At 39.2% G+C, this 21731-nt stretch overlaps 1 protein-coding gene across 21 annotated transcripts in view; it reads right to left on the minus strand.

Moving 5' to 3' along the window:
• ADAM22 (ADAM metallopeptidase domain 22) overlaps positions 1-21731 on the minus strand; it is a 243043-nt gene that overhangs the window by 80204 nt on the left and 141108 nt on the right. For all 21 annotated transcript variants that reach the window (XM_067746498.1, XM_067746497.1, XM_067746505.1 and 18 more), the window contains 2 exons: positions 6139-6221; positions 1673-1736 (listed from right to left, as the gene is read on the minus strand). In XM_067746498.1, coding sequence (XP_067602599.1) covers positions 1673-1736; positions 6139-6221 — 147 coding nt within the window. The remainder of the gene's footprint in view (positions 1-1672; positions 1737-6138; positions 6222-21731) is intronic.

Here is a 21731-nt window from a genome sequence, read left to right on the forward strand (position 1 = left end):
GCACACTGCAGAGCTCACAGTCTCCCTGTACTGGGGAGCCGGATGACTGGAACAAGCAGAACGCCCAAAGCAGACCCTGCCTCAACATTCAAGTGTCACATAAACTTCTGCGAAAAACCAACAGATAAAAAGCCATGTTTCATCTAAGAAAACTTAATGAACATTCAAATAACTTCATCTGGCTTCCTTCAATTACCAAAGAAAGAATGTCATGAAGAGTCAAGTTTCATATTACTTTTTAAAAAAATCACGCTGTCGGGCTTCCCTGGTGGCGCAGTGGTTAGGAATCCGCCTGCCAATGCAGGGGACGCAGGTTCGAGCCCTGGTCCGGGAAGATCCCACATGCCGCGGAGCAACTAAGCCCGTGCGCCACAACTATTGAGCCTGCACTCTAGAGCCCGCAAGCCACAACTACTGAGCCCGTGCACCTAGAGCCTGTGCTCTGCAACAAGAGAAGCCACCACAATGAGAAGCCCGCGCACCACAATGAAGAGTAGCCCCTGCTCACTGCAACTAGAGAAAGCCCACACACAGCAACAAAGACCCAACACAGCCAAAAATAAATAACTAAATGTATTTAAAAAAAAAAAAATCACACTGTCAAGCAAAGTGACAGGACAACTCTCAGTGGGTACCCAGAAAATAACACACAAAACAGATAGTTGCCCACACAAGACTGTTTATGAGTGGCAAAACAATGTGTGTTTCTTGAAATTATTTGCCTCTCTAAGTGTTTGATCAGTGTTCCATGATACATGGAAGAATATCTGTGTGTACAGAGCTAGGATGGAAGTGCATTATGTTTCTCTATAGTCAGTAATAGTAACCCTTTTCTAATTTGTGAAAAATGAATGTTTCAACTAAAGTGCGAGAGAGAATTGAGAAAACCCAGATTTCTCTAAACTTCATCACCACGGGGCCTTAAAGAAAATGGGCAATAGAGAAAAATCTGGAATCTAGAAAAGAAAAAGGTTGGAAAATCACATTATCTATGGATTCAATCTGTTACGAACTGACTATGTGTCTCCCAAAATTCATGTTTAAGCCCTATACTCCTAATGTGATTATATTGGGAGACAGGCCCTGTTGAGGATGTGATAAAGGTTAACAGAGGTCACAAGAGTGAGGTCCTAATCTGATAAGGCTTGTGCCCTTATAAGAAGAGGAAAAGACACCAGACCTCACACTCTCTCTCTGTCATGTGAGGACACAGTGAGAAGGTGGCTGTCTGCACCCCAGGGAGAGAGCCCTCAATGGACATTGACCCTGCTGGCACCTTGATCTTGGACTTCCAGTCCGCAGAACTGTGCAAAAATAAATTTCTGTTGTTTAAGCCACCCAGTATTTTATAATGATAGCCTGAGCAGACTAAGACAGACCACAGCACATTATGGTGGAGATAGAAATGAAGGCTTCAGAACACCTCAGAAGGAAAGTATTTCCGACTGAATCGAAGAGTAACAGGCAGATTTTTTTAAAAAAGATCACTGTGATTTTGCCTTATTCACTATTTAATTTAAATGTATATGTGTACATATTACACATATATATGTATACATATATTCCTGACCCTAAAATATGAAAATAAAGCAAAATAGAGAGAAAAAAGAGGGAAAAAAAGCTCCCAGCATCAACATTTACATTTGCCACAGCAAACAGAAGGAGCACTTACTTGGGAGGTGTCATTTCCTTCCGGCTCGATGAGATAGGTGTGGTTCCCATCATAGAACATCCCACTGCCAAGGACAAGAAAATACTTAGGACTGGCAATTGACTCTTGCCTCAGAACAAGATCATTTTAAAGTCAGCAGCAGCTGGAGGACCAGTTTACTTCTCAATGCCCACTTCCCAGTCCCACCCATCACACGGGGTGCACACCACATAGCACACCCCACACACACACATACCACCCACAGCACACATCATACACACTCACACACACCACACACACCACAGATCATACTCACACACACTACCCATACCACACACACACACACACACACACACACATCATACACACACACACACCACCCACATACCATACCACACACACACACCATTATACCGTACATTACACCCCACAGCCCCACACATATACACACCACATACCACAGACACACACACCACACAAGACACACACCTCACTCCACGTATCTCACACACACACATACATACACACACATCATATACATTTAATAAGATGACAAAAGCTGCAGGAAGAGCAGAATAGGGCGGGCACAAGGCAGCAGGATGCAGGGAACAGGGCGCAAATCTGAAGTTCAATTCTGGACCTCACTGGCTAGAGGTGATTGTCAGCCAATTGGGAAATCCTCTGGAGGGCATCTTAAGCTACATATGGCCTCAGCTCCCACTCGGAGAGATCCGATAGCCGTCCCTTTTAGAGTAATGTGGTTTTTCTACTAAGATCAGGTCCCTTCGGATACTGAAGGAACTTGTGTTACCACTCAGGTGTCTGAGGGGGGTGAAGCTGTGATCTTCTGCAGTCACGTTCCAGAGTTAGGTGGAAACGACTGCATTATACCCAAGCTGCTAACCATAGAATAGTTATGTGTCTTTCATTGATCGCTTAGCGAAATCGGCTGGTTTCCTGAGCTATAATTATAATGGCCTCCAGCTCCGTGTCTATCCAAATTTATTCACTCCTGCAGTAACATCTTCCACATGTCCTCTACTTTCATATACCATTAGAAATGCCCTTTTCACATCTGTAATGTTTTCAACCCAAAGTGCACTTTCTGAATTTGGATGACACTGCATTTGGAATTTAAAGATAAACAGATGCAGTTTGTAAGATACTACTGACAATATATGCCTAAGGAATCAGTGAGGGGAGCATTTTCAGAATAGATAAAATTTTAAATTTTATCTTTTTAAAGATAAACAGATGCAGTTTGTAAGATACTACTGACAATATATGCCTAAGGAATCAGTGAGGGGAGCATTTTCAGAACAGTAGACACCAAATATGGCAGTGAACATTCTGCTGATAACAGGCCAGACCCAACCAGAAAGCTGTACGAAACCATCACCCTTTGCCAAAGTTCACATGGATACACTGATTAAGTAGCAAGCAGATTGTTTTGTTTAAATAGTATTGGGTACTATTTCCTCTTGAATTAGGTTAGTATCCAAGGCAAAAATCAGTTATTTTTTATTGGATTTAAACATCATGATACATGGTATAAACAAAGCAGATTCTGACACCATCCATGAAGCTTCTGGTTCCCTAAATGAATTATTATTATTTTTTTGTCCCCAGGGCATGTGGAACTTCCTGGACTAGGGATCGAACCCATGCCCCCTGCACTGGAAGTGTGGAGTCTTAACCACTGGACCACCAGGGAAGTCCTGGTTCCCTAAACGAAAATATGCCATTTTTGATTCTTTAACAATTAAAAAGCATGTGTGTTTCATTTACTTTGTTTGAGGATTGAAAGCTTTCTGTTACATTTATATAAATTCCAAATAGTATACTGAGTCCATCACAGAGTTTATAATTGATAAAATCCTATAGCTAGGACCAAGTCATTACCGGCCAATTGACTGAGCTAAAATTTTAAAAGGCTGCATCAAAACAAGATTTTGAAAGGAAATGTCATTCATACAAATTGCCACAAGAGGGCAATAAACTTACATTTGATTCCATTCTTTAATGTTCCCATAGTTAGAGGATTTTGTCAAAACATCAGACATACCAGGACCAAAATATTGCCCATCAGTCCTTCGAATTTGAAAAAAAAATGTGCTCCTGCAGGTTCTTTATGGAAAAGATATGAGTTTGATTATTTTACCCTTTATGTTCTTTAAGGGAATTCAGTAAATCAAGAAAAATGAAAAATCTCAACAAGTACTTGGTCATTTATAGAAGATGAGTCATGGATGAAATAATATATCTCATATCTAAGTCACTGCAATTGAGACAACATAAATTATTTAATATTTAGAAGTAGCTCCCCCAAATATTTCTGTCAGCAATGTTTGTTCAGAAGGTAAAATAAAGATGAAAAGTAATAATAAATAACAAAAAGGAACAAGAGTGAATTATTCAACATGCTCATAAAAGTCTAAGAACACCAAAATACACTTGTACACAGTCCTGACAGTGTTCCTACACATGGTGGGTTTTCTGTTTGTTTCTTCTTGCTTAGTCTTAAATGAAAAAGTTTCTAAAGGGAGAAATAAATTTTACTTAGTTAAAACAACAGAAGCAGGCTCTGAGTTCAACTCCTCAACTAGTCACTAAAACATCCTTAAAGTTCCCTTTCCATCCTTAGAACTGTGTAGGATTAGTAGCTGTTGGTCTGAGGGTCTCAGGTCTGTTAGGGTCCTTAGAAGGCAGTAATACCTTCTCTCTTATTTTCACAATATTGTGTCCATTTGGAAAACTGGGGGGTGGGGGAGGGGAGGGGCAGGGAGGAATTGGAACATGTACTGGGCAAGACACTTACACTGTGACTTTGGACTGAGATTTTAAGAGGAAGAGAGAGGAAGGAAAAAGCCTAGAACAGACATTTGTTGTCACAAAAGTCGGCAAGCCCAGTGTACTATTCCTGGCTGACAGCTGTGCTCATCTTGAGATCAGAGATGACAATTTTACTGCTGAAGGGGATATCGACGTTTCTTTTTCCAGATTAAGAATGCTGAGGCTCTCAGATATTAGGAACGGATTCCATGTTTGTAAAAATGTCTCCTTATTCAAAGAATTTATTTAAAATTAGTAAAATGGTCCTTTAGAAGAAAACAATAAGCAAATGGAGGTCCTATCCTGCTCTCAGGCATGTGACCTCCTTTCTCTGGCTATTTATCTGATCCCTGTGCTCTCTCCTTCCTGCCTCTCACGTACCTACTGCCAGAACCTGACCAGAGGCACCACTTAGGCAGACTGGCTAGATTTCCCAGCCTTTCCCATTAGGTCTCTTTCCTCACTTTCTTTGGACCTGTCAGTCGAACCCCTCCTCCTGGAAGATTCTACCAAAGCCTGTTCCAGGGCCCACTCCGCCTTCTTCAGGTGACATCTCTCTGGAAACCTCAGGGATGACCTCATTCAGTGCCCACTCTCAGCTTGCGTTTTTCTCAGGTTTTTTCTCTCTCAAAGAAAACAAATATACCTACCACATTCCATAGCACGAAGCTGGGCTAGATTTAGCTTCCCCACTAGACTGGGAGCTCTTGCGGGCAGGGCTCACGTTCTAATCCCCTTAATATTCCAAGTGGCTGGCACACACCAGATGCTCAATAACTGTTTGTTAGATGAAAAATCCACGTCTCTAACTTGGTAACAGACAGGAAGTATTTTAAAGCTTCCAAACAAAACTTTCACAAAACTAAAGTGCTAGCTGGTTCTGGGCCCCAAAAAGTAAACAAGGAGGTTGGATGATTTAGTCTAAGTAGAATGCTGAGGGCTGACACAGTATCTTTATAAGGGGTCACAAGACAAGTAAGAGACAGACAGCCACCTGGGTATCACCATCATAGACAGGATGGAGGAAGCTGATCTATTTCCACAGTAAACATCAGCAAACCTACTTTGATAGTGAAGGTTACGTAAAAGGAAGCAAGGCCCTGAGGAAGGATGAACTTCGTTCCATAGAGATTTCTGAGAACAAATGAACCCTCCCACGAGTTTGCTGTGAGTTAGATGGGATTCTGGCTGAATAAAGGGCTAAAACACATGAGCTCTTGAGGTCACCTGCAGCCCTTGTCTTTGTGCAAGGAGTCAGGAGTTTCTACCTCCTGAAATCTCTATTATTCCATACAAATGTAAAAATGAACATCAAGGAGTATGAGGGGTAGAACGGGTACCAAGGGGCTAAACACCCACGGAAACAGAGAACAAAGTTACCCAAACCACTCCTGTCTCCATCTGGATGAAACTAGAAAAATGTTTCAAATATCACTAAGGATGCATATTACAATCATAGAGCCCCTGGTTTCCGCATCTCTAATTTAACAATCTGCTTGGTTTATAAACCACAAAGGAGAAAAAGATTTGATCCACCACTGTTTTAAAATTAGTTCTTGATATAAAATAGAGATTTTGACCACGGTGCATTAAAAATAAAGAAAATAAGTGATTGGAAAAAAAATGGATGATACAAAAAATTTGGGGACACTTACTGAAGTCCATGGCAGGTTGACAATGCCACAAATGAGGCAGGGTTTCCTCGGATGTGGCCCTGGTAGTAACAATGTTCTCCTCCCTGAAAGCAGAAATAGAGAACATAAGCCTTTGCCATCACAAAGAGAATCTGCCACAGCGTTTCACAGGTTTCTGCCCACACTGCACCTCCATGTGCAAAGCTCTGTACAATGTTTCACTATCCAGGCTAGTATTATCAAACCATTTCTAACAGAATTATTCATAAACACTCCCAGCGAGCTGACTGCAAATCAACAGACAGGGAAATAAAAGTTGACTTAACTTTCCTTTTATATAAATGATGATAGACGGAACAAAGAAACAGACTCTGAAATACGTATGTGGCCCCCAGCACCAGGAAAAGTTCAGTCGGCGATTTCCCCAGTCCTGAGAAACTCAACCTTGAGTAGCAGCAAAATGGTGTGCTTTCCCATAAAGTGAAGTAAGATGAATATAAATCATCTGAGAGTCACTAAATTAAGTTGATGGAGAAAAATGCCTATTTTTACAGTTATCAAAACTTGACAAATTTACACTAGTCTTTTCTCCAACCAGGAATGGCTTTACTGGTAAGCAGTCTAGGGTAGGGTTTGAAATTGAGAAGTTTCTTCTAGAAGTGAGCCACATTAATGAAATTCCACTAAGAGACTCATTTGTTTGGATTAAATGTTCCTGGAAAAGGTAACAGGGTAGAGCCTCTGGCATCTCAAGGTGGTACCCCAGTCTTTAGATGCTTGCTACTCAGACTGCGGTCTAGAAAACAGCAGCGCTGGCATCACCAGAAGCACGTCAGAAATGCAGAATCCCAGGGCCCACCCCCGACCTACTGGATCAGAATCAGCATTTTAACAAGGTACCTAGATGATTCATAGCGCACATTTAAGTTTAAGAAGCACTGGTCTAAATGACCTTTCCCATTCCCCCACTAATCTCCCAATTCCTCAGAAGCTGAAAGCTTTTAATTCAACTGACTCACTGATATGTGAAAGAGCAATGTAGGAAGGACTGAAGGAATGGGTGGTTTAAAGGGGCAAATGTTACCTACTTCACAGTCTGGCTTAAGGACTAACCCCACTTAAAATACTCAGTGCTTGACAAGGGCAGGGGAGAGAACAGGAAGACATAATGATGGAACAAGGTTGAAGACATTTTCTTCACTGGGATTCCAAGGAAGGCAGCCTGGCCTGAGCCTGCTGCTCCTCATGAGATAATCCCACAGGACAGGGTGAAGCTCAGCTTTGCTGAGGGAGCAGAGAGCAGGCAAAATGGCTCACAGCACAAGCCCTGACGCTCTGACACCTCCAAATTCCCAAGGGAGTCACTGAGAATCATGAACTGAGGACTGGGGTTGGATCGGATGGAGGATAAGATAGGGAGGTACTTCACGTGTAATTCTGACAGGCAATGGAACCCAGAAGGCCATAGACTTAAGGGGAGAAACAAAGCCAGTTCCTGACTTCCGGGGTAGCGTTGGTTTGGATTTAACAGTGTGAGCTATTAGCTCTTTCACTTACTAGCCGTGTAATCTCAAGCAAATCACAGAGCCTCCCTGTGTAATAATCTCATAGGGTTGTTCAGAGGATTAAAGAGCTAACATGCATAAAGGGATTAGAATAATGCATGGCACTTGGTACACACTCAGTAAATGTTTGCTACCATTATGATTACTGTGTGTCTCTTATTGCCCTACTCAGTTTACACACACAATCTCCTTAAATCCTCACATCGCTTCTACAAAGAAATATTGTCGTCTCTATTTCACATAGGAGGTCACAATCTCTGAGAGTCAAGGCTGTCCACCTGGGAAGTTGCCAAGTAGGGGTGCAGACTTTGTGTGAATGTGTGAATGCGAGGCCTGTGTCCTTCCCCCTACATTACTTATGAGTTGGACCTAGAACCTGTGAGTTATGCAATGCAAGCTTCCCCTAGGCTGTTTTTGTTTGTTTGTTTTTAATTTTTGGAGTAAAGCTGGGGGGTATATTTAACAGGACTTAAAATTCCCTCTGTTGGATTGGTGAACTATCCAAAAGATTAGTGGAGGACAGGTTACTATGTTTCAAATGACCTTGATTTCCTGGACACATTTGATTGGACCAATCAAAACTCTAGCATTTGATTGGCCAGACACAAAAAGCCAACAGTCAATGGGGTGACCTGGAAAGACAGAGCAGCATTTCTTTAAATTGGACACAGACTAATTGGACACAGACCCAATCAGATCTCTCTCAGAGGTATAAAACTCACAGTGAAGAGTAGGTAGAAAGATAGTAGAAACAAAGAGAAGCAGAAACCAGGAAGATAATCACAAGAATTACGGTATCAGGTTAGGGAACAATGGAAGCTGACAAGTCATTGTATGTGGGGAAAATACATCAGAGGTAAAGGCATACAAGACATGTTTTATAAATTACTAAAGTTTTCTTTAAAATACCAACTTTGGGGGCTTCCCTGGTGGCGCAGTGGTTGAGAGTCCGCCTGCCGATGCAGGGGACACGGGTTCGTGACCCGGTCCGGTAAGATCCCACATGCCGCGGAGCAGCTGGGCCCGTGAGCCATGGCCGCTGAGCCTGCGCGTCCGGAGCCTGTGCTCCGCAACAGGAGAGGCCACAACAGTGAGAGGCCCGCGTACCGCCAAAAAAAAAAAAAAAAAAAAAAACCAACTTTGGAAACATGTTATCTTAAATCATAAAAAAGGACAAAGAATTCATGTTTTGAAACAATCCATTATATAGGGGCTAAATAGATGATTAGATAATAGAAAACAATCTTTCACTAATTTCTGATTCTGATAAATAGGAGTCAATCCAAAAACAGCATATGATCATGATCCATCTGCACAAAAGCCTAACGCTGCAAATGAAGTGAAGAGCTCAATATGGCTGAATCATTATCAAATGGGGGAACATCTCCTCAATTTAGACTATTGTAATTCAAATCTTGAGGGTCTCAACTGGCATTATATGTAATTCTTCTAAATAATGGTGGAAATTAATTTTTGTGTTTTAAGTTTTTTTTCAGGAATTATTCGCCATAAATCAACAATTATTTCAAGTTAGAGCTAAAGTAGATTGTTTTTTTCCTTTGACATGCCTGGAAATATTTCTTAGTCCAGAATAGAGGCCTTAATGTTAAAGGGCTTCTTTAATTTATATAAATCTATAGTTAAATTATTTAAATAAATAGACAAAATAAATTTAATAGATTTTTGCTTTTAAATAAGTATTTTCACACATTATTTTTAAAATAATAAATGCTTATGGCAAAAATCCTAAGAATTCAGGTGGTACATGGTAAAGAGTGAAAATATCCCCTTCCTACACATTGTCCAGGTTGCAGTTGCTTCCTAAAAGGTAAGCATTTTTGACAGATTTTGTGTACCATATCAGGAGTTGACTATGCATATTTAAGGAAATGTGTATATACATAAATATACATATATCCTTTTCAGTGCATAAATGAGTTAACACTACCCATACTGTTCTGCCACTTGAGTTTTTTCCTTAAGGTAACCTTAACATCAACCTCATTGTTTCAATTGTGGCAGAATATTCTACCACAGGGGTGAACCACAATTCATTTAAACAATCCTGTACAAATGGACATTTAGGTTATTGCAACAAACATTCTTTCATATATTTCTGTGCACTTCTGTCAGTATATATGTAGGATAGATTACCAGATGTGTAGGTCAAAGAATATGTGCATTTAAAATTTTAGTGGATAGTTTAGAAGACAAATATAATTGTATTTCTTTACACATATCTGTTTTAAAAGATGCATGGCATTTTAAAATAATAAAATGCATTTTATTTTTTTTGCGGTACGCAGGCCTCTCACTGTTGTGGCTTCTCCCGTTGCTTTTTTTTTTGCGGTACGCGGGCCTCTCACTGTTGTGGCCTCTCCCGTTGCAGAGCACAGGCTCCGGATGCGCAGGCTCAGCGGCCAAGGCTCACGGGCCCAGCCCCTCTGCGGCATGTGGGATCTTCCCGGACCGGGGCACGAACCCGCGTCCCGTGCATCAGCAGGCGGACTCTCAACCACTGCGCCACCAGGGAAGCCCTAAAATGCATTTTATTAAAAATTACATATTTTAATAAAGACTACCATTTAAACCAACTTTCTCAAATCTTATCAATAATAAAGATTCTCCATATCTTCACATGACTTTCTTAAGGAACGAGATGCTTTATGGAAGTAGGTATTATAAAAAATAACCTAAGACAGATGCTGTAGGAAAAGAAAAAAGCCAGCACATCCCAACAGAGTTTAGCTCTTTATCCAACTGCCAGTCTTGGCTTTATTCCTTACTGTCTCTTGTTCCAGAAATAAATCCATTGTCCTTAAAGCTTTCTTCATACTCCTTGATTTAATAACACAGTCGTAACAGTACAGATGTTTATTTTTAGCTAATTAGATAGTTGTAGCTAAAAAAACTACCCACCTCTATAAAAATGAACTATATGATAATTCACATGTCATATTGGTTTATCTTCCCTGTGGAAAAAAAGCTTACTGAAATTTAATTCTAGGGGAGTCTAAATAATCATTTATTTGAAAAATTCAAACACAAACCACATTTTTATTAAGCATTCAAAAGCAAAGCAGAATTTATTACAAATATGCTGAGATGATAATGCAAAGGAAGTTACACAGCCTGGGTTATAAAACTAAGAAACTCAATAAAAGAAACTAATTAGAGCACAGCTGCAAGGCCATGGTCATTTGCTCTCCATCCAGACCCTCAAAGGAAACTACAACTTTATCAGCTCCAAGATGGACCAGGGCCACCTCTTCAAAAAAGCCTTCTCAGATTCCCTCCTCCTCATAAAATTAACCTTGCTAACCATTCTTTCTCTGAATTTTCATATTTTATCTACTTCTACCTGCATTCTTGTTTCTGTCCCATGCCCCCACTAAACTATGGTCTCCTTTCAGGGAAGCACAGGTGCCTGATTTACATCCCCAAGTGTGCTGTTAGGGGGAGAGCCTCCCAGAATCTCAGCTTCCTCATCAATCCAATGGGGAAAATAACAACACACACTGCCTCACAAAAGGATGCAGTGGAATCCATGAGATTCAAAGTCAAGTCCACTGTAAACTGCTATATAATTAGGTGCAGTCAGGCAATATTTACTCAGTGAGGGATTCTATATGTCCCTCTAGCTATGATTCTCATACTTTATTTGTTAAGACTAACAAACTGTTAAATTCAGGGCATTAGCTAATTAATAATGCAGCTTACTGTGTCTCTCGCCCAGAGAGTCTGTTTAGGCAGCTCTGAGGTTAGACCCAAGAATCTGCATTTTAACAAATATCCCATGGTTTTCTTACTCTAAGAATACACTAGAGCAGTGGTCCTCAACCTTGGCTGCATATCAGAAACCTTGGGGAGCTTTCAAAATCCCAATGCTCAGGCTGTACTCCAACCCAATTAAATCATACTCTCTGGAGACGGGACGCAGGCCTCAGCATCTTTTTAAGTGCTCCAGATGATTCAATGAAGCTACAGTGTCTGAGAGTCCCTGCCCTAAAGAAATATTGCTCAACAGCAGGGGTTCTCAAAACTGACTATCAGAATCACCGTGACTCCCAGAATCACCCACTGGTTCCCAGGCATTCCCTCAGACCTACTGGATCCAAATCTCCAAGGAGAGAGGGCTCTAGGCTTTTGAGGGTTGCAGAAAGTTCCCCAGCTGATTTTGATGATCATATTTGGAATTATTAACCTAAAAATATGCAACCCAATACCAAACCATCCCCAGGTAGAGGATCCCAGAAAGACTGAGATCTTTCAGAGAATGAAAGTGTCTGCCACATCCTGGGCATTCTGCTTGGTGATGAATGTACTATTTCATGATGACTGATGAAGTGAATAGTAATTTTTCCATTTCACAAGTGAGAAAATGTAGATTTAAAGTGAGCCTTCACACCCAGGTATGCCTGATGCAGAGTCAAGTCTCTTTACGTTGGTGGTTCTCAAAGAGTGGTGTCCGGCCCCAAAGCATCAGCTTATTAGAAATGTAAATTCTTAAGCCTCTCCCCAGACATACTCCATCAGAGGCTCTGGAAGCTCTCCAGTGACTTCCAGGCACTCAAAATTTAAGAACAACTGCTTTTCGCTACATCTGCCTCTGCATTTTAAAGCTCCTCATTTGCTGAGCTCCCTGAAATCCTACACCAGTTCCTGAGCAAAGTCTAACTGAAGCATAAAAGATATAAACAGCCATAGCTCTTCTCCACTTCTCTTTTTCTCCCAAAGCCAGCTGGTTTTATCAGAAACAGAATTGAGGGCAAAAGGTGAAATAAGAATATGTGAGGGACTTTCCTGGTGGCGCAGTGGATAAGACTCTGCACTCCCAATGCAGGGGGCCCAGGTTCGATCCCTGGTCAGGGAACTAGATCTCATATGCATGCCACATCTAAGAAGCCCACCTGCTGCAACTAAGACCTGGTGCAACCAAATAAATAAATAAAAATATTAAAAAAAGATTATGTGAGAATTTTACCATGTACAGAGCCAGGAAGAGCAGAGCTATTCTTTGTAGGTGCTGGTAAGAGGGTACCATACAGGATGCTTTGCCAGGACTCAAGGGACTAGAGCAGTCAACATCCCATTAGCCTGGAACTAAGGCGTCTCCCAGGATGCAGGTCATTCAGTGCTCCATCCATGAAAGTCACAGGCAAATCAGCGTGAGTTTGGTCACCCCAAAAGGGACAGGGTTACTGCAGACACTTCCAGACCCAAACACCAGCCTGTAACCCTTGTGTTCCTGCTCTGCTCCCTGAGTCATAGCTCTCTACCCCTCTGTGGGCACCAGTCCCAGGACTGGCTTCTGCCCTGCAGATTGGGGTTCATGCCAGTCATCCTCTTCCATACGTGAGACCCTTGCTCACTCTAGAAGTTCGCCACCCTGGGTGCACATTAGTGTCATGTTACTGCCACGAGGGAAGTTTTTTTTTAAAAAGATCAAGGCTTATTCCGTGCCATTTATATCAGGACCTCTAGGGATGGGACCTGAACATTATTTTAAACTGCCCAGATGATTCCAATATGCTGCCTTAGGTTGAGAAGCTATGCTCTAGGCAATTTCCCCTTTGCAGGAACTGAAGACCTGCCCCTGAGCTCTTCTGCACCCAGGCACGTGCACTGGCCAGACTTCTGTTTGTGGCTGCATGGCTGGAATCTGTTCTGCCGGGCATTGGTCTACAAGAGCCTCTTCCCAATTTCCTCCTGATTGGCATTGACATGACGCGCCTCTCCCTCCCAACAGTGAGAAATGACATTTTAAAGTCAAGAATATTCCGAGTCTCCCTAGGGTCATCTGCATCAAGGAAATTCCTAGAAAAGCTAAATCTTATTTTGGAGAGGATCCAGCAACCTACCCTGATTAAAATGTATAACCTGGAATTATATAGAATCAGATGGGATTCATAAAAGGGACATACTTTAAACATTTGTTCAGTTACAGAATGTAAGCTTATCTGATTCTACAGGCTCTCCAAGGAAAATAGACAGAAAAGCAAGCTCATCTTACTTTACAGTAAATTAAATTAAATAAAGCTATCACATGGTCGATGATCCATGGATCTACATTATGCATGTCAAAATCTTTACCAGTTCATGCCAAAATAAGAGAGAAAAAAAGGGCAATTCAGTCAGTTTTTCATAAAGCTAAATGCATTTAATTTTCATATAACTGTCCTTTGTTTTGAGATTTATTCTTGCCTTCTTTTTATTAAAATTATCCATTTTTAATTTTTAATAGGCTTTTTTATTTTGAAATAATTGTAGATTCACAGAAAAGTTGCAAAGATGATACAGAGAGTTCTAGTATATCTACCACTCAGTTTCTCCCATTGTTACCATCTTACATCACCTGAGTACGTTTGTCAAAACTAAAAGACTGATATCAGAATGTTACCGATTACTAGGCTCTGAACATTTAGATTTCACTAGTGTTTCCATTAACTTCCTCTTTCTGTTCCAGGATCCAGTCCAGGTTACCATATTGCATTAGTTGTCACAGTCATTCTTTTTGCACTGGGAGCAATAGTAAATAGAATTTAGGTATTTTGAAGGGGCTGTTTCCATATCCAGTAAAATAAAAAGACTGGCAACCCTATATTGATCTAAAATTTGTTTTGTTAGTATACTGGGCTATGAAATGCAAGTACAGGATCAAGAGTATGAATGAATATTTCCTAGACTCTAACTTAGCACTATAGGTTTCAAAATAAGTTTTTTTAAAAACTACCCTTATGTAAACAAGCTTAATTTAAATGACTTATTAAAATGTAATTTTTAATATAACCCATAGAGATAATTTCTGAAAGGTTACTCAGTAACACTTTTCTATAACAATAATCTAGGACTCCTCACTGCCTGAAATTGTTCTGGACTGTCCTTTCAAGGATGTTTGCAGAGTGAAAAGAGTTTTGAAGATAGAGCTATCTCCCTCTAGAGCAAAAAAGAAGCATGTTTACTTCCTATGATAAAAGATTCGAGTTTTTTAAATTCAGAATTTCTCTAGTAACACAACATGCTGTGTGTGCAGGTGTCACCTGGCCCTTTCCTCTGTCACCCTCTGGGGATCGAGGCTCACGATACAAGCATATGAAAATGCAGCTATTCTGGCTACTTCTTTGACCCAGGATCTCCTGTCTTCCGCCAGCATAGATGAAACTGCAACAGGCTAACTTGTTAACTTGCAAGTAGGATAAAATCTAAGACCCTCACAGTTGTTGAAACTTGGATTTCCATTTTCCCCTGAAGATTAGGAGACTTGTTAACAGTGAGCCTCCATTCCCACATTTGCATTTTGCTGTAGGATACAAATCAGCTGCAGATAAGAATAAGATACACATTGTCCATCTTATTACAGCTAGCCTGTCTCTCATTTATACCACTAGTTGACACCTTTGGACATTTGTGTTTGCCATCCCATTCCAGGATACAAGTGTTCAAGCAGTATCAAAATTATCACCTCATTTCAACATCGAAAGCTAAATGGTCCTTCAAAATCTCAGCACTAGGGCTTCCCTGGTAGCGCAGTGGTTGAGAGTCTGCCTGCCGATGCAGGGTACACGGGTTCGTGCCCCGGTCCGGGAGGATCCCACATGCCGCGGAGCAGCTGGACCCGTGAGCCATGGCCGCTGAGCCTGCGCGTCCGGAGCCTGTGCTCCGCAACGGGAGAGGCCACAACAGTGAGAGGCCCGCGTACGGCAAAAAAAAAAAAAAAAAAAAAAAAAAAAATCTCTCCACTATTTTAATACTCATCGATAAGCACTAGGATCTTGCAGCATAGTCATCAACCGAAAAACATTTTAAAAACTAAAAGAAGACAAATCTAGCTGACAAAAAAGGAAATAATTTCATTTAAAAATATGCATGGTTCCTGTTGAAGAGGAAAGATATAAGAATATTATTGCAGCAAATATTCTTGAATATTATTATAGTGAAAGTTTCTACAAGAAAGGAGAAAAGAGACAGAACTAGAAAGCCAGCCATTGGATATAAATAAAAGTGATATGCAAAAGTTTCTTATTGGAAAGTGGTGAACACCACAGAAAATAGGAACCATAAATGTCTTATGAGCTCTCAAGTTTTAAAAAAAAAAAAGTCCACTAGAGACACAGTGAACTTAAAATCTATTTTTATTGTTGTGCAGGAATCTTTCCTTATACTGATTTCCCCTGGGTATTGTCAGCTGTGGAAAACAAAACATAAAAATGATGATAGGTTTCCAGGAGTTAAAGTTCACAAGTATCCTAACTGAACAATTGTTAAAGTCTTTTTGAGATGCAATCCATTTTTAAAAGTTAAAGACTTACTCCCTCTCCTCTTGTATGTAGGCTCAGGCACCTCCAGCACATGCTCTAATTGTTTTTACATCAGTTATAATAAAAATGCCTTCTGTATTCATTTCCTAGGACTCTCATAACAGATTACCAAAACCTGGGAGGCTTAAAACAACAGAAATCTATTCTCTCACAGTACTGCAGATGAGAAGTCTGAAATCAAGGTGTTGGCAGAGCCATGCTCCCTCTAGACAAGAATCCTTCCTTGCTTCTTCCTAACTTCCAGTGGTTGCCAACAATTCTAAGTGTTCCTTGTCTTGGAGATGCAACCTCCAATCTCTGCCACCTTCTTCACATGGCATTCTTCCTCTGCGTCTGTCTCTGCATCTCTGTGTCTACACTTCCCTCTTATAAGGACACCAGTCATTGGATTGGGGCCCTCCTCTTAACATGATCACACCTGAAAAGGCCTTGTTTGCAAAAAAGGTCACATTCACAGGTACCAGGGGACATGACTTTTGAGGGGACACTATTCAACATAGTACAATTTCTCATCTCTTTCAATGTGACCAACTGAATTTTTATATTCCTAATCCAGAGATTTTGCTTCTAAGAAGCTTGGCTCAGTGAAATAAACTGCAGGTGTCTACTACAGCAGCCCTCATCTAAAAAGATTAACCCGTATCTTAATTACCTCTAGCCAGACATTCTAGTTTCCCATAGCTTAATTTAACAATACTCATCATTATTTTACACAAATAATACGGTAAACCTGATCTTCAGTTCTTTTATTAAGTCGAACAGAGCTTCCAAAATTGCTTATTTTTAACCAGAAAATAGGCAAGAAAAATTATTTTTCAGCTGTCAGGTAACCATTTACAGACCTATTAATATAACAATGTCTGATCAGACTACGAAAACATTTTAGGTTCCCACAGAATGCTCCTCAGCAACGAATTACTGTAATGCAGAGAGGGTACTTAGCAGGTTCTCTATGTTGCAGTTCTAAATTCAGAGAATGCAAAGTCAATGAGGACCACATACAGTGACTGTATAATTATCAACTCATGAAATTATAACTCTTTCCAGGAAATTACTACATTACTGTATCTTTTTAACAAATAATAGACGCTTAAATATTATTGCTCTATATGAATGCTTTAGCATAAGACATGCGTATGACCTAAAACCTTCTTCTGTAGTTGGTGTTTGAATATCAATAGGAAAAAATATAATTGTCTAGAAGACAGTTACAGAAAATGAAAACATATTTGGCATCCCTAAAATAAAGGAAGAAAAAGATTTCTGTTCCATCTGAAACGAAAAATATTTTTGTTGTTTTCTTCTCTTCCTTTTTTGTTTTAGAAGGTGTAACTATATGAGGGTTAGAGGTAAAGAAAAAAAGACATTTTTTCCCACTACCACCAAGAACTTATTCTCCTTTAATTTCACTTCCATTCTATCATCCTCCCATCCACTCTTTTTTTGAAAAAGGAAGGATAAACAGGGAAAACTTCTAGCTGCCAAAAGAAGGCTGCATTGCAGCATCTCTTTCTCCTGTTATACTTGAACCTTAAACACTGTGCTCAAGAACTCAACACTAGCATCCAGTGGTCATTCTTATTCCTCAGTGGATGATTCTGCATTAGCCCAGGATTAATTTAAAGGTACAAACAAAGGGTTGGCTTACTACGGACGAACTTCTCAAACGATTCCTTCAGGGAGGCAAAGTAGTATTTAAGGGTTGTATCTGACAAGAAGTGATGCTACACCTGAAAAAATTAAGTGCTTTTCTTTCAGCAATGTTTCTATGAGCGCATGATTGTCATTTGCCATTTTGGGGGTATTTTCCTGTAAAATGAAGGAGGAGTTGAATTTTGTGGTCTCTAAAGTTCTTTCTGGTTCTATGATTTGCAATCTATTTTTAAAAATTCAAAGATTACCAACTTTTTATTTCTTTTAAATAATCAGGCCAACTTTCAAGGAATTAATATCTTTTACACTGCATTTACCATTAAAAAAATTAAACCAACAACAAAAGATACTCATGTGTTTGGAAAATTTTTAAATATTACATACAAAAATTTTAAACAGTTTAAAAATTATTTCTAAAATTTCAAATAATTAACGAGTCATATAAGAATCATAGTATAAATTACAAAATATACATATTTATGGGCAGTGAAAAAATGTATGTATCAGAACTTTTCGGATGCTGCTAAAATGGTACTTAAGAATAAATTCTTCATCCCTAGATGCTGATAGAAAAGAAAGATTGATAATGAATAAGTTAAATTTTAACTCAATGAGTTATGAAAAGAACAAAGGAGAATTTTTTTAAGTAAAAGAAAGTAGACATTAATAACAGAAGTAGAGCTAGTTCCTTGAACAAAATATATCTTAAAAAACTCAAACAAGATTAACCAAGTAAAAGTAAAGGCACAAATAAAGTATAATAGAAATGAAACAGGAGATACTCTGATACAGAATTATCAGACTTTAAAAACCAAAAATGACTTGAAGCAAATTTAATAAAATGCTAACATGTATCTACACATGTATCTTTTACAACATTTTATAGAATTTTTAATGTTTGGAATATTTCAAAGTTACTGAAATTTTTATCATAGGTCAATTGCTGGTATTTCATGACCTGAAATTTAAAACTGATTTAGAAGTGGCTCTAATATACCTTCCAAAGACAGCACGTGAATATGAGCCTCAGTACACAGGATGACCTTAGCATCAGGTAAGCAGATGGAACATTTTTATTTTTCCTGTTTATATTCACTGCATCTTTTCATAGCAGGGGGAATAATCTGCTCTCCCAGACCTGTCCAAACTGGACTTCTCCCCACATAGCGTTGGGTGAACAGAAGAAACTACCCAATTTCCTAACACGCGGCTTAATTCACTCACTTAATTTTTCTGTTCAACAAAAAAAATTGTTGAATTATTGTTTTCGAGGTACATATATTATGCTAAGAGCTAGGAACTCAGTACAAGTCCCCCTGGGAGTCTACTCTTGGAGTAACTTCTCACAGGAGTTACTATACATAGTCTAGGGGCATAGAAGATTGTCTTCATATGAAGCAGAGCATGAAGAAGTGCTGTGGGTGATCCTGACGTGCTTCCTGTATCTCAAGCAGAATCAGAAACTAGCAGTAAGAAGTACAGGCCACCAAAGACCTAGCCAGAAATTCTTTACAAATTTCCACTTTACCTCAATAATGATTTCAACACTAATATTTATGGAGCATTTCCCATACCCAAAGCTCTGAGCTACATGTCTGTCTTTCTCGTTTAACAGATGAGAAAAATGAACCATGGAAGAAATAAGTAAATTGTCCAAGGTCACATGAAAATTGATTGGCATAGTCAGGATTTGAATTTAGGTCTATCTATCCCTAACAATATCCTTGGTCTCTAAGTTTACTGCCTCCAAACTACAGATTTATCCTGGACTTAGAAACAAAAGAAATGACTAGTTTCATTTATTAACACTAGTGGAAAAAAATTTTTTTTTAAATTTTTTTAAATCAGAAAGGTAGCAGTGACCTCAAGAAGACAGCACTAACTCTGTCCAAAGATCACATTGCTGTGTGGGATACCTGTTGACCCCACTCAGAATTACCCAAGAAACCACTCTGCCTTCTAAAGACAGAGGTACACTTTCAGATTTTTGAGAATATGGAGAGAAGAGAAAACAAAGGAAGAAAATAATCAGTATATGAAGTCCAAAGGCATACTTGGTCATGTTTCCATTACGTCATACCTGATTTCTTCGGGTCGAGGCTCTGCTCAAATGTTATACTCCTGCTTTCTCTCCCTTTTTTTAAAAAATTCATTTTATTGAAGTATAGTTGACTTACAATGTTGTGTTAATTTCTGCTGTACAGCAAAGTGATTCAATTATATATATATATATATAAAATTGAAGAATTAATAATTTCTCATATGCTTTTCCATTATGGTTTATTACAGAGTATTGAATATAGTTCCTGTGCTATACAGTAGGACCTTGTTGTTTATCCATCCTATACATAAGAGTTTGCATCTGCTAATCCCAAACTCCCAACCCATCGCTCCCCCAACCCCCTCCCCCTTGGCAACCACAAGTCTGTTCTCTATGTCTGTGAGTCTGTTTCTGTTTCGATAAGTTCATTTGTGTTATATTTTAAATTCCACATATAAGTGATAATCATATAATATTTGTCTTTCTCTGTCTGGTTTACTTCACTTAGTATGATAATCTCTAGGCCCATCCATGTTGCTGAAAATGGCATTATTTCATTCTTTTTTATGGCTGAATAATATTTCATTGTGTGTGTGTGTATGTGTGTGTGTGTGTGTGTGTGTGTGTGTATATATATATATATATATATACACCTCATCTTCTTTATCCATTCATCTGCCGATGGACATTTAGATTGTTTCAATGTCTTGGCTATTGTGAATAGTGCTGCTATGAACGTAGGGGTGCATATATCTTTTCAAATTACAGTTTTGTCCAGATATATGCCCAGGAGTAGGATTGTTGGATCATATGGTAGCTCTATTTTTAATTTTTTGAGGAACCTCCATACTGTTTTCCATAGTAGCTGCACCAATTTACATTCCCAGCAACAGTGTAGCTTTTCTCCCTCTTGTACCACTGTCTCCATTAAGTGTCTAATGTCACTTAATCTCCACATGCCTAAATTTTTAGGAGTTCCTATGGGGATAATCAAGTGCACCTACACCTTCCTCCTTTTGTTCTTCATAGATGCAATAAAAAGTTTACTATGATAAAACATCAACTGGAAATCTAATCAATTACTCCCAAACATGGCTGAAAACACCCAAACTACTCAATACCAAGGTACTAATTCTCTGGTCCTTATTACCTGTTCTTATTTTTACAGTGGCCACTTATTCACCAGAAAATAAGAATTTTTTATAAATGAAAAAGAAAATAATACTAGTTTGGGACAACACCCAGGGAATAATTTGTGATTTTTTTTTTTGGGGGGGGGTGCTTCAAACCAGTTTCAAACTCGTCAAAAACAACATTTCCGCAATTTCCTGCTCAATCATAGTTCACTCTAATTTCAAAAAATTTTCTGACAGTATATTTGTATAAGACATTATATAATACAAAGATTAGTTTTGTAATTAGAATTAAAATAGGAACAATATTCTATTATAAAATAGTTAATTGGCTCCATATATAGAAATACTATTAGTGCTACTTCAAATGTTTTTAAATTTATGGCTGAACATGTCTTTTTAAGTTTATAGATAACATCTTGAATATTAACAGATGAAATAATTCTTTAGATATTTAACCGAAAAAAAAACTTACACTGGAAAGAAAATAAAGAGGACTTCCTACTGAAATAGGTTACAGAGCTTAGAAACAGAACTCATGCTGACACCAGCTGTCACATTCCATTTCTCCTTACCCCCAGCACTAAGATACCTGACCTGTATAAACTGGTAATGGGCCAATATATTTTCTTCAGGCTACAGAGTCAAGACTACTTGCAATCTTAACAATGCCATTAAGGCAGCTGATGCATTATTCATGGTGATGGACCCAGAGCAACCTTGCTTTGGTCCCAAGGGAAAGCAAAATTTACTTAATCCCCAAAGAATTTTTTCCAATAATATAAAGAGAACTAAATCATGAAACCTGAGACCTCCCTGAAACCACACTGATTACAAGATGGCAGAGGAACATATGTCTGCACAAGCCTGCCAGGGGAAAAATGCACAGTGTCCAGCTCATCAA

Source organism: Pseudorca crassidens, chromosome 8 (genome assembly GCF_039906515.1).
Source record: "Pseudorca crassidens isolate mPseCra1 chromosome 8, mPseCra1.hap1, whole genome shotgun sequence".
In the NCBI taxonomy this organism is placed as follows: domain Eukaryota; kingdom Metazoa; phylum Chordata; class Mammalia; order Artiodactyla; family Delphinidae; genus Pseudorca; species Pseudorca crassidens.